The following is a 24,679-nucleotide window of genomic DNA, read 5'->3' as shown; positions in this document are numbered from 1 at the left end:
AAGGTCTTAGGACCCGTACTCCACGGCCAGCTTACCTGGTTTCGGGAGTGGGATGACAGCCTCGCGAAGGGACAATGGAAGTTTCCCCCTGCTCATAGGCCTCGTTGAACATGGCAAGCAGTGGCTGAAGCAGCTCCTGCTTGTAAATCTTGTAAAACTCACTAGGCAACCCATCCAACCTGGGCGCTTTGCATGTGGGCAGGTTCTGAATCACCACTTCCAGCTCATCCAAGGTGACAGGAGCGTCTAACTCCGCGTGTTCTAGGTCGTCCAGGGTGGGCAGCTCTATGTCCTCTAATGTGTCCAGTATGTCTTGACTCTATGTCCTCCCCTGTGTCCTCATACAAATGTCTATAAAACTTGAACTCCTCTTCACCCCCTCTTGGGTGTTGCAAATGCGACCACCCCCATCCCTAATCTCACTGATCACTGAGCGGGGGGTCTCACTCTTATACAGCCAGGCCAGCAATCTGCCCTGCTTGTCGTCGCCTGCGTGTGGCCTCACTGTATATTTCTTGTAATTTAATCTACACAGCCAATCCCAGAGTGCACTGCAGGTCCACTGTAGATCCTTTATCCTGGTTCTATTATCACGGGCGGTATCCTCATGTCGTGTGAGCCCCTCCAGCTCCCTTTCCATTTCCTGAAGTTCTCCATCGATACCCCCCTGGAGCCCTTTAGACCTGGAAATGGCTACCCCTCGCACCACCACCTTAAACGCCTCCCACAGCGTACGCTGCCCGTGTTTATATCAAAATATTCCTCAATGGCATCCCTCAGATCCTCCCGGAACCCCTCATCTTGCAGTGCCTCTGTCCTAAGTCTCCATGTTCGGATCCGCGATCGGGGGGGGGGGGGGGGGTGGGGGGGGGGTGGGGGGGTTGGTATCGCCACTCTACCACCAAAGGCGAGTGGTCAGATAATACTCGGGCCTTGTATTCCGCTCCTACCATTTCTCCCGCTATCTCAGATGCTACAAACACATATAGCCTCATGTACAAGTCATGTGGCGCTGCGTAGTGCGAGTATTGCCTGTCCATAGGATGCAGCCTTCTCCAGACGTCCTCCAGGGCCAGGTCTTCCAACAATGTCCCAAGCGCTTTGGCCGCCGGCGCCATTTTCCCCGCCTTGTCAACTGACCTATCCATTTTGGGATTCAGGGTGCAATTAAAGTCCCCTCCCCACACCACCGCGCCCCCAGCCAGTGGGCCAAGTTTGCCATAAAGGGACCTAAAATAAGCCACAGTGTCGGGGTTTGGGCGTACAGATTTATGATATGCACTTGCCTGTTTTCCAGGAGCCCTGTTACCGCCACCATTCTGCCTTCCGGGTCTACCGTTGAGCTAAGCACCTGAAACGGCACATGCGGCGCCACCCAGGTGATAACGCCTCTGGCGTACGCCGAGTACGTAGCCCCTACTACATTACCCCTCCATTTTCTCCTGACCACCTCCAGCTTCTCCCTAGTGAGATGAGTCTCCTGCAGCAGGGCTAGATCAATGCGCATCCTCTTTAAGTACAGCATCACTTTATTTAGTTTCAGATAGCTATTAAGGCCCCGCACATCCCAGGTCACAATTCGGAGATTACCCGATGCCATATACTCGGTCTGTTCCCAACCCACCACTCCCTTTAATGCTCCCTTTGATGGTTCGTTTACCGACTCTACCCTTTCCCTCTTTCAACAATTACCCCCCCTCCCTGTTCGCCAACTACACACAACCCTCAACAGCCCCCCCCCGCCTCCCCACCTTCCCGTTCCCAAACTCTGCCACTCTGTCCCGCTGCCCCCACTGCCCCCACTGCACACAACCCTTCCCCTCCCCCCACCCCAACAAATGCCCAGCTCCATCCCTGGATCTCAGGCCCACCCGCGTCTGGTCCCTTCTCAAGGCCGAGAACAAGGACCCTGCAGGGTGTCACCGGTCTAACAGTGACCTAACTAAGTGTATTACTAAGGGGTTCGAGGGATGACTCCAAGGAGCTCCCACTTGTCTGAATTGGAAAGTTACATCCTGCGGATCCCGCCAGTGCATATTTATTGCAACAAATTCCCACTAGCTTAATGTAACTCCATGTACGAGTGTCTAGCCAGCATATATAGCTGCAACACTATTCCCACAGGCTTTATTTAAAATAATAAATTCCAGCCCCAGTGTAACTTGGCAAGTCCCCAAAGATGACCACGCCACGTATTACTTATCTCCTATAGTTCCCAACTGGATGTCTGGTTCTTGAGGGCGACCCTGCATGTCCAGCCAGTCCATGGAGATCTCCGGCCTCTCGAAGAACAGAGTTTTGTTCACTTTCAATTTGGCCGGGTAGAGCAACATATGGTCGGCCTCTCTCAGCCTTCTTTTCACCGCCCCGAAGTTCATCCTGCTACGCTGTACGTGCAAAGTAGTCTAGGTACGCTGTGATTTTCGCCGGCCCTCGTTCAATCGTTCCCCCCTTCCGGAAGAACTCCAAAATCTTTTCGCGATCCCGCTAGTTTTTGCGATCAGCAGCCGCGCCGGGGGGGGGGAGGATGGATGTTCCCAGGGGCGGTCTCCTTGCCAAGGCCCGATGCGCCCTCTCAACTGCAAACCCCTGGGTCAGTGTACCGTCGGTTATTTCCTGCAGGAGCATGGATTCTATGTATTGTTGGGTTAGGTCCCTCCATTCCTTCCGGCAGGCCAACGATACGAATGTTATTGCGTCTGGCACGCCCTTCTGCCTCCTCCGCTCTGGTCTCCAGGTTACCCACACGCTGCACTAGGGCATGAAGTTCCGATCCATGGGCGGTGCGAGCTGCCGTGCTCGGGGCCATCTCCTTTTCCAGGTTTCCGGTGCGCTCCGCAAGCGTGCGCACATCTTGTCTCAACAGATTAACATCCTCCTGGACCGCACCAATTTTATGTCCAGACCCACTTGCAATTCGTGCATTGCCAGGCCCAGTTTGGTCTCCCAGGCGATTTTCAAGTCTGCAATCGCTGCCAGCACTTCTTGGATCGTGCCCGGCGTTTCCGCTACAGCAGCGGTAGTGTCCTTGCCCTTAGCGCCTTCTGCTCCAGTGGGCGACTTGGCGTAAGCCTCCAGTGTGGGTTGCTCGCTTTTGGGTCGGGCAGTTCTGGCAGACATCATGCAATGCTGTTCAGACATGGGTCAGCTGCGCCACCCCTCCCGCAGGAGAGCGGGGGTCAAGCCTCTCCTGACGTGTCCGGGGCCGTTGCAACTGTGTTCAAGTATGTCCTTGCCGCACGCCCCACCTCCGGAGTGGGTTGCGTCCTCCCACGTACCTGCGCTCGTGCAGTAACGCTCCACCAGTCTCAACTGTGTCGCGTTTTATGGCTGGTGGTTCCGTGCACCCATTAACCGAACGCTCTATTGCTCCGGTGTTCCGTGGGCTCCAAGATCATATGATCTGCGAGCTTGCCCTGGGCCTCCACCCCACGCTCCCCATCCACAGGGGTCATCCAATACCCTGTGATGTGTCTTGCGGTCACGCTACACAGTCACATGGGTCATTCAGTGGTAAGTACAGGGGCCAGCAAAAGCTTCAAAGTTAGCCTCCCACGTGATCGCGCTCCAGTAGCTTGCAGCCGTGGCCCATGTGACTCGGGCCTTATTCGCACTTCTTAGGGCAATCATATACTCAGTGTGGTGCCAATTAGTGTTCCAGCATGGGTGCTGCCCCCACTCCATCACCTGCTAGGGTGCACAGTCTGGGTCCCAAAGCAATCAGCCTGTCATGATCACTGCTTCCAAGGAGCCAGGACCAGCCCAACGTCCTTGGAAGCAGGCCCCTAATCCTAGGCACCAGCCGGTCCCCACTGGGACCTTTTGGACCTTGTCCTGGCGCCGGTGGCACCAGGCTCATCAAAACCATCGGTCCCGGCACTGGAAGCGCCGGGCTCATAATATGTGTGAAGATGCTTGGGTGGACTTACCTGCAGCAGACCATGCTGCTTACTTACCAGCCACTTGAAGCCCTCTGTGAACAGAACAGGAACTACTTTCTTACCTGGGTGGGGCAGCTCCACTCCCTGGATACAGCACTGGAACTCTTTTCTTACCTAGGCGGGGCCGTGGAAGAAGACGCCTCATCACTCCTAGACTATTTAAACCACACCCGATAGATGAAGCGTGCTTCACGTTATTCTGCATCTGCAGCAGAACGCTCACCGAGTCTGTTCCAGCCTCTTTTCTTTTGATCCTGAACCTGCAAGAATTATACTTACCATTCCTGTATCCAGTCAACATCAGCACCTGCAAAAGACAAGAAACAACAGGTTAGCAAGGCAAACTCTACACGCAGTGCTTACTCACCTGATCCATCGGCAGCGGCCGTGTCTTCGCGCTGCACCTACGCCTGCAAAGACAAAAGCATTGTTATACTTACCGGCACGCCGTGAATTCCGGATTTCTTCATTCTGCATCGCCACCTGTGAAGACAAGTATTGTTAAAACTTACTAGCATTCCGCTGACTCCGGCGCTGCAAACCAACATCTGAAAGACAAGAGAAAAAGACATTAAGCAGGTATTTACTTACGCCCATCGCGCTCATCGCAATAAAACGCCTGCGAATACGGCGTCTCGTTAACACGAACTAAGCTGCAAGAAAGAGACAGTTAGAGCGCTTACCATACTTACGAATTTCCAGGCGCTTCACTCCATCTTCCATCTCAAGAGTCCTGCAATACATAAGGGAAAAGCATTATATAGAGTATTCAATATTAACGTACCACGCATTTAAAGACTATAAAAACAAAAGGTGTCCAGAAACTCACCGTTCGTGCAGATAACGACGGTAATCATCCTCTGAAGTCAAGAGGCCAATGTTTCACCAGTGAAGGAACTGGCAACGGCACCCTGCACCAGACGCAGAGCCCAGCATTCACCTATCTAAGGTGAGCACGTTGACCTGGGAGGGGGGGGGGGGGGGATGGGGGAGATGGGGGGGGGGGGGGAAGAGAGCGAGAGAGAGACAGAGACAGACATTCAACAACCCAGACCATTAACCCCCATATTCTTTCACCTGCAGAAACCTCACTCTTCGAGTTCGACACAGTGTGAAGAGGTTCGACCCCAGAAGCCAATCGAGTCCTGCACATCACTTTGAGTCACAGACACCTTCCTGCCAAGACCCGCGCCTCCGTGGGAATCAGGTGAGCGTTACACAGCCCCAGCCACACAATATGCTGAGTGAGGGGGTCTTATACCAGGCCTCGCTACAATCCGGGTGTATCACCTCTCAATGATGGGCTCAGACATGCAGTGTCATGGTGCTCAGAATGTGTTTGTCCCAGGTCCCTTGGCAGCTCAATGATTGTGTCACTCCGCCAGTTCTCCTTATGGTCTGCCGGGGCACCCGCTGGAGTCCGCCTTCCACCAGCCCCCCACGGCCGTCTCCCGTTAAGGCCTGCTTCTCCCCGGGGGTCCGCGCCTGCCTTCGCACCATCCCAGGATTCTACCGGCAAAGCCGCTCCAGGGCTTCGCCGTGCACCTTTGATCCTCCGGCGCTACAGCACCGCCGGCTCCAAGTGTCTGTAATCCGGGCGGCTCGGCTCTGTTCGCTCCGTGCTTGTTACCCATTCACAGGCACGGGGACTGCAGGAGCTTCTGCCCCGCCGCAGGGACCCTGTTGTCCGCGTCCCGGTCCCTTTGTGTGCTCTGGCTCTGCTGGGGAGCCCACCTGGCCAGTTCCACGGTGCTTCAATGCAGGGCACCTCGCACCATCCAGGCCAGCACAGTCGATAAGGCGTACGCCGTGTCAGCAGACTATCTTCTTCGGCCTCGTGGGCCTTTTATGGCCCTTTGTCCCTCAGGGGCCATCTTGGGGAATGTCCAGTTCGTAGCACGGTCCCCTCTTTCTACAAACTCCGGTTCCGCGAAAAAGCCCTTATGCGGGCTGTTTGGGCACTCGTCATGTGCACACTGTATTCATGCACCTTCCGATGCGCACGGGGTACGCACATTAGCTGCCAACAGTCACTTTCGTCCAGGATCAGAGTCGGATCTTGCGGAGCTCCCCTGAGAAGCGTCCTCTCACGTCGCCATCTGGCCACGCCCCCCCTCCACCGCGATGTTTATGGCATGATTGGAGGCCTCTTCACCTTCCCTGACCAGTAACATCGCCGCCTTACGATGTTCTTCCAGAAGATGCTCCAACATAGGAGCCAGTCGGTGCCACATCTCCCTATCGTATCTGGCTATGGCCAGAGAATTGGTTGCTTTCACTGTGGTAGCACCTACCGACAGTACTTTTTAGCCGTAAGCATCCTGTCTTCTGGCATCACTTTCCGGAGGGGGAGGGGGGGGTACAGCAGGGTGTTTGTGCACAATGTGCTGGGCCCTCATTTCTCGCCGCCGCCACTAGTCAGGAGTTGATTGGGAGGAGAGACACTTGGGGGGGTAGCCTCGGGAGCCTTAAATTTTTTCTCCAGACAACCTTTTATCGCTGGTTCCGAGAAAGGGTGGCGCATGGTCTGTAACCCCTCCTGCCACACATGATCCAGGATGGGTGCTGAAAACACAGACCTTCTCCTCTTTCCCATGTGGTCGAAAAGAAAAGTCCCTTTTCTCCTCTTCCTGGGCCAGCCCGAATTCTGTACAAGCCTTGGCCATCATGGCGTCCGGGGAGACGGCTGACCCGGGCTTCTCGGGGTTTCTAAATCTGCTTCGGACTCCCAGGTTGGATCCCTGGAGGGGGAAAGCAAGACATCAGATAAGGCTCTACTGTCCGAGTACGAATCCATCAGCTCTCCTTCCTCGCGGCGTGCAGCCGAGAGGTCTCCACCCGCTGGCAATGCCGCGGGGGTTGACGGAGGTGGCCGACCTAGCCGGAGTTGCTTGAGGTAGTCTGTCGTCCAGTGTCTTCAGCAACGTGGATAAGACCTCCAGCGACAAGAGTGACTGCAGATTGAGCAGAGGGGTAGACCGCAGAATGCTCCCGGAGAGGGGCCTGGTAATCCCTCGTAACCCGAGGTCTGCAGGGCCAGCTACTCTCACATCCTCATGTCCCGAGGACACCGACAAGGCCTCTTGCTGCAGTAATGTCTCTGGCAAAACTGGGTTGTATACCTCTGGTCGCCGGGCCTCTTGCGGGGGGGGATCTCGGTCGACAAAGCAACAGCTGGCCCCGTCGTCGTTACTGTCTGCGGTCCAAGAACGGTTGAGACCAATTGTGTCAGTGGCAGAGAAGTGGTCGACGACTGCCCTGCCGTCGACGACAGTGGTGGTCGTGCAGGTCCTTGAGGCGTTCCCGCCTTTTCCGAACTCGACCTGCGCTTCTTTGCATCTCGACTCGAGGTCGATCTATGATGATCGCCCGAGGAGGTTTTAAATTTTTCTTTTCTGTCTTTCTCCGTTGAAGAGGAGGATGACGAGGCTTTCTTCGAGGAAGAGTCCTTAGAATGGCTTCTCGATGATTCTGCGCCGGTCCCAATTTCTTCACCGGGGGTTCCGACAATGTCGAGCGGCGCGGGGCCCCTGAAGATTTTGACACTTAAGCCAAGCTGCGCGTGGAGCCCACCTCCGAAGGCGGGTATGCCCCTGCGCCATCGTTTAACCATGCCACAAGTCTTCGATCTTTCAGAGTCTTCTGGGAGAAGCCCTTACATATGCCGAATGATGAGGGTGTAGACAATATATGCAATCCATATATTCGTTCCCCTCGTACACCTTCAACCCGCACGTAGCGCATGGGCAGAACAGCGCTTTCCCTGACTTCAGGAGAAACTCAGCAGCACAACCTAGACAAAATAGACTACACGAGGTGCTCCCACTACTTTGGAGACGGTTGAAATCTGAAGGGAGCTGCGGGGGCGGGGCATTTATACCGCTACGTCCTAGTGGGGCATGCGTGTGCGGGCCCAAAACGACGTAGATAGGACACAAAAGTGTCGAACGTTTTCCTATGGGAAACGGCTTTATAAGCGTACCGAGGGTTCCCAGTCTGTCGACAGGGAATATTCTAAGCATGTGAATCCATTAAAGATCCAATGCTGGAGAATTGCCGTTACCCTCTCCCTCAAGGGCGACGCTAGGCAGGAGACTGTACCGGGTCTGGGCCCAGGAACAGCTCGTTCTGCGATGGTGTCAGGCAGGACTTTGGATATTTGATGGAGAATCCCAGATCTGTCAGCAGCCGGACGGTTGTCTCCATGTGTACGAAGGCCAACTCTCACAAACTGGCCCCAATGAGCCAGGCGTCCAAGTACAGGTACACATGTATTCCCCGTAGGTACAGATGTGCCGCCACCAGTGCCAGGCACTTTGTGAACACCCTGGGGGCAGGCCAAAGGGGAGGGCCTTGAACTGGTAGTGCCAGCCATGCACTACAAAGCGGAGGAACATTCAGTGCTTCTTGTGAATGGGGACGTGGAAGTAGACATCCCCCTGGTCCAGCAAAGTCAAGAAGTCTCCTTCCTCCAATTGGCTGAGCACGTGCTGCAACGTGCCCATCCTGAATTTGTGACTCGAGGTACTTGTTGAAACACTGCAGGTCCAGAATGGGCCGCCAAGCTGCAGTTTTCTTTTTGACTAAAAAAGATCTGGAATAGACTCGAGTTCTGAAGTCATCTTGGAACCAGCTTGAGCGCCCCTTTTCATAGCATAGCCTGTACCTCCTCAAAGAGTTGAGGGATGTGCTGCTCCTGTAGGGCCACCGGAGGGATCCGCGGACACTTGTGCGGAAACTCCAGGGTGTGTCCGTGCGTGAGAGCATCCACACCCATCTGTTGGTGGAGATCTTCTTTCGGTCACTGATGAATCCTGTCAGCCGGCCTCCACTGAGGTGCATGGGTGATGGCACAACATCTTGGCACGTTCAGTCCCGCTTCGGGGGGGTCGGCATCCCACCTGGAGTGATGACGTTGCTGACCACTTCCACCGTAGGCTTTGGAACAGCTTCTGTAGGCCTCTGAGTCGTTGGGCTGGTGGTACGACGAGGAGAAACCTTTAACCTGCCCGACTTTCCTCTGGAGGCGTGAAAGGAAGAACAGTGTTGCTGGAGAATTCACAGGGCACGGGCCGTCTCCATATACGCCTTGATGGCCTGCAAGGACTCAGCGATAGCCTTCCCAAAGAGGTGATCACAGTCGAAGGGCATGTCGCATGGTCTGAAGCCACCTCTTCCTCCTGGAAGAGGACTGCCTCCATCCTTTTGTCGTCAGGAAGGAACTCCAGCATTGGGCCCAGCTTGTAACAGTTCCCTCTCGTCCCTGGCCAGGACTGCCAGTGCATTGGCTGCCTTGATGGTTGACGTCACAGTGTAAATAACCTTCCTCCCAATGGCATCAAACTTCTTCCCCAGGCTGTCCAGAGGGACCGAGGAAGGGTTCAAGAAGTCTGGCAATGGCTGTGACCATAGACACTTGGGTGCGGACGGCACCTAGTATTTTTTTTGCCAGTCCATCCCGCTTGGCCAGGGTCGTGCAAGGATTCTTCAAGAGGGCCAGGCCTTCTCCCACACATCGTCCAGGAGGGGGTACTGCCACGATGGCCTTCCTCTTGGCCACGCGCCTCTAGTACAGACAACCCTCCTTTGGGGGTAAACTCGGAAGCTTTGGCAACCATGGAATGAAACAACCCCACCTCAATCAGTGGGTACGCCCTCGGTTGCAGAGATCCACCCGCAGTGACAATGTTGTCGTCAGTCACTGCCGTGTCCGTCCCCGTGTCTAACAGGGTGTGGGGGGAGGTCACCTGCTGCAGAGGTTGATATGGGGGCGTCCGATGGTGGCATCCTTTTCTGGATTTCTGACACCCAACGTGTGTAGGGTCAATGGGATATATCTCTCGGCTGAGCTAGCATGGTCGGAACATTAGGCCCAGCGCAATCATTGGCATTGCAGTAATCATTCACATCCTTGTGGACCATGTGCAGGGACTCCAGGTCCTAGTCTGTGGACGAAACTTCAATGGCCTGTGGCTGGCCTGGGACACCCCTCCCCCCTTTTAGCACCCTGAGGGGTCAGGGTCGGCATCCTCTTCTACAGCATGCCAGCAGGCGTTGCCACCACCCCCCGCTGAGGCCTCCTGCCTCAGAGGCAAGGACACCCGCGAGGACAATCAGAGAAGTCTCCTGCGCCACCTAGGCCTTCTTAGCCGGGTTGGACGATTTCCTTTTTGAGGAGGAGCTCAATTGCTGGCTGGCAATGGAGGCAGGTGGTGACGTTGATCGCGCCCTGCCCATCGTGGGACCCACTTGAGCGGCGTTCCCGATGGAATCAACTCCCAGTGCTTGGCCTTGCATTGGGCCCCCCACAGAGGGGGTGCCCTCAAACGACTTGGAAGCCCGCCCCTCGGACCGACCGGTCCTGGGTGAGGCATAACCCTGCTTGGGGCGAGTCCTTGGCGTTCAGCCACTCCGCTAGTCTACTGTGTCGATCCTTCCATCATTTTCTTGGAGAAGCTAAAGCAGCTCTCGCACTTTCCAAAGTCCACATCTGGTGCAGAGCTTGAAAGGGTATCTTCCTTACTTCTGCTCTGTCATGGCCGGAGGTGCGGAGTCGGCCCAATGGCCTTCTGGAAACTTTGATGATCCTTGCCCTTGAGGGGCACTGAAATTCACCGATAAACGGATCCCCTCTGTTGGCCAGAAGAGCAGACAGACTCTTCACAAAAATAGAAACTTTTTCCAATCGAAAATCAAAATATAAACTGTAAAAGTGGCTCACGGAGCAAAACACGAAGACTCCCAACACTGTGGGGGGCTTAAGGAGAGGACTGTCATTGGCTGGGTGCAGTAGGACTCCTAACAGTGATTGGTTTAGAGGAGAAATACAGTTTGTAGGGGGAAAGTGTTTCCCATGCTCGAGAATTTATTGACCATAATTCTCAGTGGATTTAAGTATTAAATTAGTCAGTCAATCCATTTGGTCCAGCGGCCCTGTAAGGAGGAGGAACTTTTAATTAGATAGATCTTCACTAGGGTCAACCTCCACATTACATAGGCGCTCATTCTGGTTGAGGTTATGGGTCTCCTATAGATGGCCCCTAAACAAAATGAAACCCAATAGAATACGCTATAACATTACTTAGGAAATAACTCTGCAAGTCCTGAAAGGAATTAACCAGCATCCAAAAATTACTTGTTATTGCGCAAGATTTATTGATTCTGATTGAAATTGTTGGTGTTGTGGTTGTACATTTTAGACCTAATAGATTGCCTCAGTGCTCTCTTCCTGAGCCATATTTCCCTGTCGAAATGATCTACATGGTTCTCGCGTTTTAGAGGGCTTTGCGTCATCAGGGATTCCAAACCCCACAAAAAAAAAAAAAATTCTTATTCAAAAAGACCACATTGACTGAATTTGACACTCCATTTCTGCCATTATTCAATAACAGGTCAGAATGGAGAGCCCAGTGTCACACCCAATCTTCTTTGGGTGAAAATACCCGATAACATATGATCGCTAGTACCTTCCCTTATGACCCGAAAACCTTAACATCTGGCAAACCAATCTTTGGACAGAAATTGGTATATGGTTGAACCCACCAGACCCCTAGACCAAGTAATGCCGATGTCCGTCCCCCGGTTTTCCCATTACAAGATTCCAGTCTGTAAAAAAAAGCCTGCCATTTCCCCATCATTTATGGTGGGCTTCCAATATATTGTTTTTCATCTCCCCCCCCCCCACCCACCAATCTCCCCTTAAACATGTTACAAACTGGGAGTTTAAAAATCGCCTGACAATATTATTCCTGTGGAACCATGCAAGGTCTTTATTTTAGGGAGCAGATTGGAGATGGATTCACCCCAAAAAAAAAAAAGGTACACTTTTTTTTTTTTTTTTTTAAAAGAGTTGGATTGAGACAGGCGGGGTTTCAGTAGATGTTAATCACTGCAATTACATTCACCCCAACATCAAGCGATAAGCGAATCATAACAGCCAGCTACAGGAGCATTGATTTTCAACAATTGAGTGTGGTCATGTCTGCCTACAGAACCCGTTCGGCTAGTAAATATATACAGTGACTTTTACTGAATTCATTTAAACACACCGAGTAGCACAGTTCCTGCAATACAATTAAATTCAATGCTTGTGTTGTGGCGGATTACTGGAGCAGAAGTTACAACAGGAGAGCTGGAGTTACTGTTGCTTGAGCGCACATGTGGTGTAGAGTTTCACCTTAACAATTATTTAGTATCACTCGCATGATAAAAAATAAAAAAAATAACCCTCCCCTACCAGAAAATACTCACCAATAAGGTAGGTAAGGAGGAGATTGTGCACCTGTTGTCCTAACCAAGCCACCACCGCAAGCGTACTGATCATGGTCATGAAGTACTGTGGAAGACAAAGATGAAAATGCAATTATGCAGTGACTAAACCACCATGCTGGTGGATTAAATGTGTTAAATGGCAGGAGCAGTACCAGTCTGGAAAGGACCCCTCCTAACCCCAAAAATAAAATGCACACCAACTACACCCAAGGTCTATACACAACATTAACACAGATTAAAACATAGGACATTTAGATAATTGGTCAAAACGAAATGTGCTTATTACTTTATTATTCCACCAACACCAAGCAATCCTCTGGGACTAAGTCAGTCACCATGTTTAATGTCCACTGATAAATAGCATCATTAGGATGACACCAGATGACCCACAATGCTTCACAGGGCAATTAAGTACATGACTAACCATGAGATTCTAAGTCTAACCCCATTCTGTCTGCCAGCTTTGGAACCACCTAAAAGCAAAATTTCAGAGTGAGGCTTCATGGGAGTGAATAAACCAATGGTTGGGTATGGATCCCCCTCCCAGAGCCCAATGGACCCATGAAAGATCAGTTATTTGGGTGGTTTACATGTGCCAGCACACTAGGAGAAAACAGAAGAACAATTGGCATACCTACCATGATTTGCTCATGTGGCTCTGAACTGGGGGTGACCTTCCAGTGATGGCCACTGTGGCATGTACTTGGCAGAAAAGGTCTAATTTCACATTTCAGGCGCAAGTGCCCCCGCCCCCCTCCTTCAAGCATATAAATAATAAAAAGCAATACATTTCCATCCTCAAGGACTATGTACAGCAGTGCAACAGGCAGATGGACTTTCCCCCCCTTTTTTTTTTTTTAACTTAAGCGGAGAACATCTTGGATCCAGCTTTGAATTATAGAAGGGAATCAGAGAAGCCAATGTTATTCTCCCCTTTGACCGAATTCCCTTGCAGAAAAAGGGAAGCATGTGCATTTCAGCAGTATAAATCCCAGTATCATAAACATTCCCTTCACTACAAGACCCCAAAAAAAAAAAAAAAAAATTATATAAAGCATTTAACTTGATGGGACCATGTATACATTTACTACCATCTCTGGCGTTGAAGTAAAAATTGAAGTAATCCAACTCAAATCAAGTGGCATTTACCGCCAACAGCTCTCATTACATCTGGCAGTACACACCACCATAGGCTAGTATGTGGTGGGTGCTAAAACAGGCAGTATTTTTTTTTTATAATCCTTGCTGATTTTGTTACCATCACTGATTATATGCAGCCCATCAGAGGCAAAGGATTTGGCCAAGGCGAGCCTCTGGGTCATGTCAGAAAGAATTCGCAAACTCCAGGAAGTGAATCCAGGGTGGGTAACCATTAAAAGATGTCAGTACGCTAAAAAGGCCTATTTCATACATAGCCCAGGGGGTTCACCATGCTACCACATAACGTGGTATTTGACTGTTTATTCAGAATGTAGCTAAATGATAACCCATTAACTTCTAATTCAGCATTGCGGCACATTAAACTGTGGGCGCGAAGGACCAAAAAAATAAAACCACTAATGCCACGGACCCAATCAACAGCCCTTGTGTTTGACTGAAAGCCATCTTTGCCAAAATGTGGTAGCCCCATGTACTCTGCTTTAGGACCGTTTTTTTTCCTTCAAGGCAGAAAGTGTTGCTCCACGTGTTTGCCCTGCCTTAAGAGTCTATACAACTCCCAAGGCAAGGGTACCTCAGAAGGACCTTATAGCCTCCCATACAGTACACTTGGTCACATGGCTAGGGACTTTTTTCAGCTCGGTAAAATGATCACACTGGGCTGGGTCCCTTGTTTACCACCCCCACCGCCTCCTAATTAAAATGGGGATTGCAGTGGGGGGTAAAATGGAGGGAGCGCGGCACAAGCAAAAGGGATGTGTGCGTCTATGCATTTGTCCAAGGACTGGGGCTGTCTGAAAGTTGAGACCAGCAGATGCCTGTCTGGGACAGTGTTGATTCTTTACTTTGTGCACAAGACTTTTCCGGAATGCCCAGGTATACTTGCAGGAATAGATTGCCATTGTCTGACCACCCCTCTGTTTCAATTATGCTCAGGAACCAGCCCATGAACACCATACCTGCCACCAAAACACAATTTTGGGGGAGGGGGATTAGGGGGGCATAACCCCTTGCCCACTCACATGCATCTCCAAACCTGCACTTTGGAAGGCTTGTTGCTCAAGTAACGACCAAAGCTCTGCACCAGCATATGTCCTGAACAAACCGCAAAGCTCTTGCCCCAGCAAAGACCAGAAGGAACCTTCCAAGGTGCTCCTTTCCACTGATCCAGTTGTCCACACTTGATCATAGCTCCGTTCAGAGACCTGGGTTCCTTGAAGCTCCCGACCTTCTGGGTTGCATTATCTAGGGAGGAAGGTGCCCCATCACTTTCAGGTCGCAGAAGGAGCCAAACCAACCCAAAAACCTTCACCACAGGACCCCCAAGCAGGCTCTCTGGATCAGTCTCATCACCTGGAAAGCTCCAAAGGCTGATGCAGCTTCCATTCCTTTGGCTGCACCACTGAACTCGCCTTTCCAGTCCATCTTCTGTAGCCAACCCTTCCCGGTGTACTTCACATTTGTTGTGATTCCACAAAGTCAGACACCTCAGAAGCAGAATCATGTGCCCGAGGAACAGGACGACTGCATCACAGGCAACTGCCCCCTCCACCCCCCCCAGATAAGTGAATAGTCAAATCTCAAATGATCACCCTTCCTAAGGGCCTGCCTTGGATCCTAGCTGGAGCCGTGTGCGCATACACTTTACCGAATTGTATTGTACTATTCAAATATAGTATGCAGTAATACAGCATGCAATCATTTTAAAAAAAAATACCATAAAGTAATACAAATAGTAAAAATCATCGATAGTCAGGACGCAGACATATGTTCATATGTGTGCAGCTGCAGTGCTTTCCCTACAAAAAGGGTATTCACAAGGAAGAATGCCCAATGTTCATTACAGGTAATTAAATATCACTTCCAGACATTAAAACATGTTAAATATCAGTACCAAAAATAAAAGGCCCAGAGCTGGGCATATTGGGGACATAAAAATATAAAATGTAAGCTTGTTCCGTCCTTTTCTGGGCAGAAGGGACAACTGTTATAACTGAAGTCCCTATTCTTCATGTAACTGCCCATGCGTTCAAGGGAAGCAAGATAAAATGTAGCCTTGCGATACCCAGTCGTTTGTGCCTATGCATTAAACATTTAAGATACAGCTGGATAACCTCACTCGAAATGTACAAGTAATCTACAGACTTAGGGTAGCATCCAACCCCAGGCCCTCTTGCATTCACACAATTTCAAAGGTTCAATCTATTCAGAGCTACTGAGCCATAAAAAGGACACATTGACCGCACCAAAATGATTTAAGGCCCGGATGCACCGAGTGATCTTTCTAGATTAGGAATTTAAGGCACAAAATCTTGGGTTAGATTGGAGTACGCAATTTTGGCGTTCAACCGTGTTGAAAGCCACATCTTAAGCAGTGCTCTAACATGTCTGGACAAGCGGTGAAATGCCTAGTACAATATGGAGTTTATACACCAGAACACAGTTTGGGAGGATCTATTACCTACAAAAGGAAATGGTTTTCAATTACCTGTAATTTAGAAGGGTCCCTCTAGTCGTGACTCTCGGCTTCATAGTTTTCTGAGTTGGACGAGGTTTAAAAGCGGTTGCAAATGTATTTACAGCACCCATATTTTGGGTCATCTTTCTGGCGTTTGTACTCAGATTTATGGAGGAAAGTAACTCCCAAATAGGATTTTGGGCCAAAAATAGGTACATCCTAGCTAGAGCAGGTCATTGAACGTGCACAGTAACCTCCACTGGAATCCAACTGCACCTTGCAGAACGGCTTACCAGGTTCCAGAGTATTGGTCTCCTGGCAGGCATTTTTTCTTCACAAAGAGGGGCTCAAATGACTGCTCCTTGGGGCAATTTTGCACTGGGGCAACTCTCACGCCGAAGACAGGCAGGATTCCTTTTCAGAAGTGCTGACTCTAAAAGGAACTCTTATTAAAAAAGTGATACTTGCTATACTATGACCTTTTTTTTTGTTTACAAAGTTTGACTTACCCGTTAGCGTATAGTTTTTCTTTGACATTTCTTAACATGAAGATATTTTATTGTACAGATCTAGTGCATGGAATTTCTCTCATTGGGTGTTAAAAGCTGGGCATAATTGTGAACCACCCCACTCTATATCCTTGTCGTGGCTGAGCACCCCAGGCCCATCTTTGTGAGCTGTGAAGGCATCATGAAGCAAGACACAGACAACAGATTCAAAGTCAAAATAATTAACTCAAATGTCAGGATGTTTGAGGCCCTAACTTGCCTTATGCCAAGGTGAGATTTCCCTACCTGAACAAAACTAAGAAAAGTCGGGGGTCAGAAAGTTCAACTTAAATGTCAGTCTGTGTCCAAAACCTACCCCCACTCTCACAACTAAAGCTAAAAAATAAGTAGGGATATCAACAATAAAAGAAATGGTGACCAAAGCAAAGTTCTGAGCCGCTTCCAGCGCCTAGCTTCCTTTTCAGCTCCCCAAGTTCAAGGAAGTAACACAAAAGTCTCCAGATTACCTTTCTCAAGTTCAAGGTAATACAGTTCCACAGTCAAAAAAGTTGAGAGCACCGCCCTCAAGACAGTATTAAAGTTAATCAAGTTGCAGGGTTCCCTTCCCCAAGGCTTCAACTTGCCAACTTACATTCAGTCTTTTAATGTTCAAGAAAACTCCAGCTCAATTTGACACGCCTTCTGATCAACTTAATGACTCCTTCTTGGTTTACTTCCACAATGTCTTTGGCTTTCACAAGTGAGGGTTTCCTGATCTAGACGCAGTTGTCAGACCACACAGTACACCCATTACATGTCGCACAACCAGGAACCCTATGCTCTTCAGCCCAAACAGGTTCTTCTGTATTTGCCTGTGTGTAAAGATTCAAATTCACTTGACTTCTCCTGGTTAGACGCTTGGCTTTGCCACAATGCGTCATATCCTCCGCCAGTCTTGGCGCACTGTAATCATGCACAAGGTTCACGGCATGGTGGTTTCATTTCTTCCCCACCTTTCCATCATGCTTTTGCAAACTTCCACACTTGCTCTCATTTCGAATGACGCTTTCAAAATGAGCACTTTTGCATTTACCTTTCATCAGCTCGTAGCTTTGCGCATAAATTTATCATTCAGTTTTGTATTCAATTTTTGCTTAACATCCCATTCTCAAGTGTTCATTACTTGCCTTTAAATTGTATTTCCCCAAAAGGCAATTGTCGGGACCTTCAATTCATTCAGTATTCAAAAAGTGTTCCATATTTCATTCAGGCTCATGTCCCATTACTTTGATATTCGTCATTCACAGATCTCATATGTACCAGTATTAGCGGGCACCCCGGACCAAGTGTTCCTTGGATTGCACTCACTGGGTGTGGGTGTGCGTGATCGCTCTGCTTTGCCGGTTCTCCATTTGATGCTCCTGGATCCGTGAGCTTCGCCTCTCGCAGCTGCCATAGGGCTTCCCTCGCTCTCCCGTGGCAGCTGTGGGCTTAGTACAGCTCCCGCTGTAGTTGTTGGCAACCAGAGCTCAGCCAGACCATTAGGACCCCCCCCCCCCTCTTGTGGCCCACACTCTGCCCCTCGCCTTCTCCGGTCTCATGTGGTTCCCGCTTCTGGTTTCTATGACATGCTCCTCTCTAGCCAGTTCCATTCCCGGCTCTCCTCCATGGTGTGCAGCCCCAGCCCTTATACTGCCTACAGGTGTTGGTCAGTAGGTTTAATTGCCTGACCTCTATGCAGCCTATTTGTGGGACATGCCTGATTCCCCAAAGGTACTCGCTTTGTCTCAGTACTAGAGTGGTGAAAATACCTACTGGTGTTAACTACTCCTAGTCGCCTCCCTCGTCTCAGTACTGTAGTAGGTTGAATGAGGAAAATTGAGGGGAGACAATTCAGAGTAGCACATAAAGGCGGGGGAGGGTTATGTTGGTTTGAAAAAGGTGGATACCATGTTTCACCTGTGTGATCCTTAAACCACCTTTACTCTCTTTCTAGTGCTTCTAGATTGTTATATCTCCTGGCATTTTCTCGGTCAGTGAGCTTTGATTTGCTACAAGCAGGCCATTTTTTTCAAGCGAAGATTTTCTTTGTAAAAAGATAAAGGCTTCAAGTAACTTACCTAGAGAGCTTTTCTCCATTGTCTCTATTCTGCTAACTTAGCTTAAAAGTTACATTGATTGAATCCTCCTCTGCACAGGCTTATCTTTAACTCTTTAATTGATAAAATTGAACTTAAGGCTGACATTGCAATTAAAACGCAGGCTACAGCTTCAATTTCTGCAGGATCGATAACTGTTCAACCTTCAGTGAAATTCATTGATTCTCAGATTCAGAGACCATTGTCCACTGACTGTCGGAGGCCCTTAAACCTACCAACGATTCCCTGTTTCCTCTTCCTGCATATGCAGCAAAACGTCTATCGTCGGATCCAACTCTTTTGCGACTAGGTTCATTAATAAAGCCTGATGTAGGGATAGTAGCTCAAAATCTAACACTATAATTACACCTCTACAAAATTACCTTGGACCCAGATTCTGCAGAACTATCGACCGATTGCAGGTCTTCCCTGGCCTGCAAACATTCTTGAGAAGGTGGTCACTGGCCAGTTGCAGGAATTTGTGGAGCAAGAATTGCTATTGACATGTTCCAATCGGGTTTCAAACTGAGGTTTGGAACAGAGACTGCCCTCTTATCCGTCCAGGATGGCTGCAGATCATGGTGAGCTCTCCCTTTTGGTGATGCTGGACCTGTCTGCGGCCTTTCATATGGTGAACCATCACATTCTCCTGGACCGACTGCAAGTGGTAGGAAGGGTTTCTGATCATGCAATTTGTTGGTTCAAATCATTGACAGATTTATCATTGACAGATGTCTTCAGCAGGTGATATTGGGCGGTTTCCTGTCAGACTCCATTAAGTTGAACTCGGCGTCCCGCAGGGATCAGTCTGGCCTTAACTGTTCAATTTGTACATGCGCCCACTGATGGGAGATTTTGAGACAACATGGGACGAGTTTTAATTCCTATGCGGATGACACTCAAATCTTCATCAGGATTGTGAAGTTTGATGATGCATTTAGTAGACTGGGGCAGTGGCTAGCTGATGTTGGTCACTGGATGTCTAGTAATCAACTTCAACTAAATGCAGCCAAAACTGAACTTCTCTTGTTCGGCCCAAGACACCCACATACTGCTGCCAAGAAACTGCCTATCCCTACCCTTCTAGGAACCAATCTAAAATGTGTCTCAAAAGTCAAGAATTTGGCCTGTTTTTGGCAGGATGATCTTGGCAGTGAAGGTCAGGTTGGAGCCAAGATCCAGGCATGCACTATGCTTTGAGACTTACGGCAGGTACTCCCCTATATTCCAAACGAGGATCATGCCTCAGTGGTGGGTGCCTTGACAAATGCACATCTGGACTACTGTAATAGCCAGTTGATTGGTAGAATGCAGCAATTGGAATGATCTTCAAGCTGGGCAAAACTGCCCATGTCACCTTCTCGCCGTGCTCTGCACTTGCTAGCAGAAGATCACAGATTTAAGGTACCTTGCCTTATCTTTAAATGCCTGAATGGGCTCACTCCAGCATACTTGAGGGAAAAAGATCCAACCCTATCAACCTTCAAGACATCTGGGATCCAGAGATTGTCATCTTTTGTCTATTCCACACTTAACTTAAACAAGGGGAGACAGAGGATTTTCAGTCTTTGGCCCAAAATGGTGTAATTTGCTTCCGATTGAAAGTGGGACCCTAGAATCATCATACCATTTTTTGTAGGGCCCCTGAAGACATTTTTGTTTAGATAGGGTTATTTCATGGCTATATTTTTGGTTGCACCCCTCTGGGCTTGGCTCTGATGTACATGAACTTGTTGTTCCAACTGCGCCGCTATACGGTTTGGTCCGTCATGTGCGCGATACAAATTTAAAAACAAACACAAAATACAAATACAGACCTATACCGCATTCAAGGTGGTAATCAGGGGACACTTGATAGCACTGAAGACCTCAAGAGACAAACAAAGGCATGGGTGGGAACGAGAACTGGAGAAGAAACTAAATGAGATCAGAGAGGAACTTCTGACCCACCCCACCAGAAACTTAAAGAGGACGTTAAAACATACGCAGGGCCAACTGGAACTCCTCCGCAACAAAAAGGCAGAGAGATCCCTCCTATACCTGAAGCAAAGATACTACATTAAAGCCAACAAAGCGGATCGTCTTCTGGCAAGACAACTCGCCGCAAAGCAAAAATCCATGACCATCCTCAACATCAGAAACGCACAAGGGGACACACTGATGCGTACCAAAGACATAGGGGAGACATTTAGGGCATTCTATCAAGAACTATATGCCACGAATCACCCGGACGAGGAACTCCAGAACGACTTCTTGAAGTCACTCCCCATCCCAAAAATAACAGAAGAGGCCAAAATGGCACTGGACACCCAGATAACCGAAGGTGAAGTGAAAAAGGTGATAAAAGATCTCCCACTCAACAAAGCACCCGGCCCAGACGGGTTCACGGCCCACTTCTATAAAAAATATGCAGATATCCTATCCCCAATTCTAACAAGACTCCTAAACTCCTTCAAAGACAACGGAAATGTAACCCCATCCATGAATGAGGCGAAGGTCCTGGTTTTCCATAAACAAGGGAAGGACCCCTCCCTCCCAGCCTCGTACAGACCCATTGCATTGATAAACCTTGATGCTAAGATATATACGAAAATTCTTGCTGCCAGGCTTTCCCCACTGCTACCCTCTCTAATAAATCCGGATCAATCGGGCTTCATCCCGGGAAGGCAAACCCATGACAATCTCAGGAGATTAATACACCTAATTGAGAAAATAAACATTACACACACCCCAGCAATCCTACTATCACTCGACGCCGAGAAGGCATTTGACAGGGTGGAATGGACCATACTCTTTAAAACCCTGGAACACATGGGATTTGGGAACCACTTTATTAACATGGTTAAAGCCAACTACACATCCCCATCAATAAGAATCGCGGTCAACGGAGAAGTCACGGAAAAGATATCGATCACAAGGGGGACAAAGCAGGGCTGCCCACTTTCCCCCCTCCTATACGCGATATTTCTGGAACCACTACTAATCAAGATAAGGGAAACTACACAAATCAAGGGGATTGAGATGGCGGGCAGTCAACACAAGGTGATAGCCTACGCAGATGACATGCTACTCGCGCTAGAAGACCCAACGAATACACTCCCTAATGCAATGCGGGTCTTGGAGTCATTCGGGGATATCTCAGGCCTGAAAATCAACAAGAAAAAATCAGAGATCCTACATCTAGCAGGGAATAGAGAACTACTGGATAAAGAGGCGGGAGCATCAAACCTGATTATAGCAGAAGAAGGCATTAAATATCTGGGCGTAACCTTGACGCATAAAGTTGAAGCACTTTACAAAAGAAATTACCCCCCTCTGCTATCCAAAATCAAAAAAGACCTGGAACGCTGGAGCCCCCTAAACATCTCATGGTGGGGGAGAATTCAATCGGTGAAAATGAACACACTACCCAAACTGTTATATCACTTCCATGCCCTCCCGATCACAATCCCTAACGCGTTCTTTAGGGACCTGGCAAAATCAATCTCAAGATTCATTTGGAATGGGAAACCTCCTAGAGTGGCCAGAACAGTCCTCACGTCCCACGTCAGGGAAGGGGGACTCGCACTCCCACACTTCAAAAACTATTATCACGCAGCACAACTCTGGGTCCTGAAAGAGTGGCTGGGGGACAACCAAAGAACAATCTGGGTGACTCAAGACAGGGCAGTGGCACGAACCCCTCTAGAAGACCTCCTGTGGAAACTCAAGCAACACAGACACCCAAACCTGCGAATCAGCGAAATCATGATAGCCACGTTGAAAGCTTGGGACGAGCAAACGCGGAAAGGGAATTTAACTACAGCTACCGCCCCATTTACACCAATATGCAGGAACCCCCAGTTCCCGCCGGGACAAGAACAAGGGGCCTTCGATAAATGGGAAGACGCAGGATGCAGGAAAATAGGGGAGATGTTCCAGGACAGTGAAATTAGATCATTTGCAGAATGCAAGACCATGTGGAACTTAACGAACTCTGACAGATACAAATACGAACAGCTCAGGCACTGGCTAGCAACACCCGAGATGGCCCAGGCGGCAACCAGGGAATTGACCATATTCGAAAAATATCTCCTCACCAACCCAGGGGACAAGAAACTAGTCTCCACACTCTACAACTTTATAAACAAACAAGCAGAGGATGTAACTTGGGCATACATGAAAAGATGGGAACACACACTGGGGGAAGTAATTACGAAGCAGCAATGGCAAACACTCTGGGCTGACGTCCCCAAAGCTACAAGAGCAATCCAGACTAGGGAAATGTGGATAAAAATATTCACACAGTGGCACTATACCCCAGAGAGACTAAATGGCATGTATCCAGGAACGTCAAACCCTTTGCTGGAGAGGCTGCAGAGAAATAGGCACGTGGAGACACATTTGGTGGGAATGTCAAAAGGTCAAAGGCTTTTGGACAGAATTGATATCAGAAATGAAAAAGATATTCCCAGACGCGGACCTAGCAGGAGAGAGGGTTTGGCTGTGCGGACTGAGAGACCAACAAACCCAAAAATATACCAAGGCACAACGAAGAAGTTTCATGGGCCTGGTTATCGCAGCATGGGCTACAATCGCGCAGAACTGGAAGAAGCAAGACCCACCATTGATCTTCACTTGGCTACAAAAAGTCTGGTCGCAAATAACCATGGAAAGAATCACCCATAACTTGCAGGGTACTCGGGACTCCTTCACGAAGGAATGGGGGGGGTAATAGACTATCTACAGTCGGACTATATGATGCAGTGGTGCCCACACACCATAAGAATAACGGACATCTTCACATCATAGAAGCTGGATGACAAGGAACTCAGCTAACTCTTCCTGAAGGGGGTGGGCATGGGAGGGGGGTGGAGGGACGTTTGGGGGGATTGTTGACACCTTGTGTTTAAATGAAAAACTAATAAAAAAACAACTTTAAAAAAAAAAAAAAAAAAGGTGGGTTACCCAATACCAAGCAGATAAGTGACTGCACCAATTCTTACCCAACAATGCCAGAGGACCCAAAACACAGGACCTTAAGGAAATGAGACAGGAAAAAGCCACCTTCACCATTCCCAAATACTAACAAGCATTTCATGAGATCAAAGCAGAATATTAGGCCTTGCTAAATAGCCTGCTCTCATAGACCCTAGGGATACCAGTTCAAAACAGATTCTGGTGTTCTCATTAGAGGGAGAGCGCTGCACACATTGATAGTGCCTACGGTGAGGGATATTAAGGACTGTAGCAGGAGCAGTTTTTTTCTGCAGGTTAGGCGGAAAGCCTGCTTTTACTTGATATGGGTGCCCTGCACTTTTGGTTTAGAATTTTTCCCCTCCAAACCAGACTTACTCTAAAGCCTCTCTAGGCGATCTGCTTGGTATTTTGTGAAATGCTTTAAGACTCCTGTTAGAGAGATTGAGATTTTTTTGTTTTTGTAAATCCTGTGCTCATGGTCTTCAGGTAGGTCTTAAGTAGGTACCAAGAGAGCAGGGGTTGAAATTAGTATTTGTTGACTAGGAGCAAAAAAAGCAGCTCCTAGGAATCCAACATCACCTTTTAGGAAGGAGCCATCTCTGGGGAACCAGGAGCTAGTACATAGTTAGATGCAAACTACCTTTTTTTCTACAATACATTATGGAATATGCTTTAAATGTCCCTTAGGAGAGCCCTTCGCTATAACCAGGAGCTAAATAGGTCGCAGCCCTAGACAATTCAAAACCCTGGAGAGCCTGGCAAAACCTAAGTGGTAGAGGAGAGGAGCAACCCAAGACGAGCAGTTAACAGGTATTGTATAGATTTCACAAACAGCCCACGAGACAGATTGGCAACGCTATTTATTAAAAAGCATAAAAAGGGAAAAGGCAAGATAAAAAAAAAAATAAAAAAAAAACACATTAGGCGAGTTTAATAGTTCTCAAAAGCTCAGTTCAAGGCTTAAGGGCTCTAGGGCTGCTGGCCCGGACATTATGCACCCTTGCGAAAGGCTATCCCCGTACCCCTGTATAAAATATCCCTACGCAGCAACCCACATAATTATGGATTATCTATGTTAGATGCAACAGGAAGTTGTTTGGGACACTGGCTTTGGAGCAATTAAAACTCTGGGTTGAGAACAACATTTTGGGACCTTTCCAGACTAGATTGAAAGCAACACCCATAATCTTCTGCTGTTAAATAAGTTGAGGATCTGAGCTCAAGAGCACGGAACCCCTCCCACCACATCGGTTGCATGCAGATTTG

At 49.0% G+C, this 24,679-nt stretch overlaps 1 protein-coding gene across 1 annotated transcript in view; it reads right to left on the bottom strand.

The window, feature by feature from the left end:
• The window catches only part of ARL6IP1 (ARL6 interacting reticulophagy regulator 1), a 65,687-nt gene that overhangs the window by 20,449 nt on the left and 20,559 nt on the right, over positions 1-24,679 (bottom strand). Inside the window, exon 5 of the mRNA XM_069645601.1 lies at positions 12,192-12,276. Within this exon, the coding sequence (XP_069501702.1) occupies positions 12,192-12,276 (85 nt within the window). The remainder of the gene's footprint in view (positions 1-12,191; positions 12,277-24,679) is intronic.

Source organism: Ambystoma mexicanum, chromosome 2p, assembly GCF_040938575.1.
Source record: "Ambystoma mexicanum isolate Mex_15411 chromosome 2p, UKY_AmexF1_1, whole genome shotgun sequence".
In the NCBI taxonomy this organism is placed as follows: Eukaryota; Metazoa; Chordata; class Amphibia; order Caudata; family Ambystomatidae; genus Ambystoma; species Ambystoma mexicanum.
The sequence above is the reverse complement of the archived record's forward strand: the minus strand, read 5'-3'. Positions and strand labels throughout refer to the sequence as shown.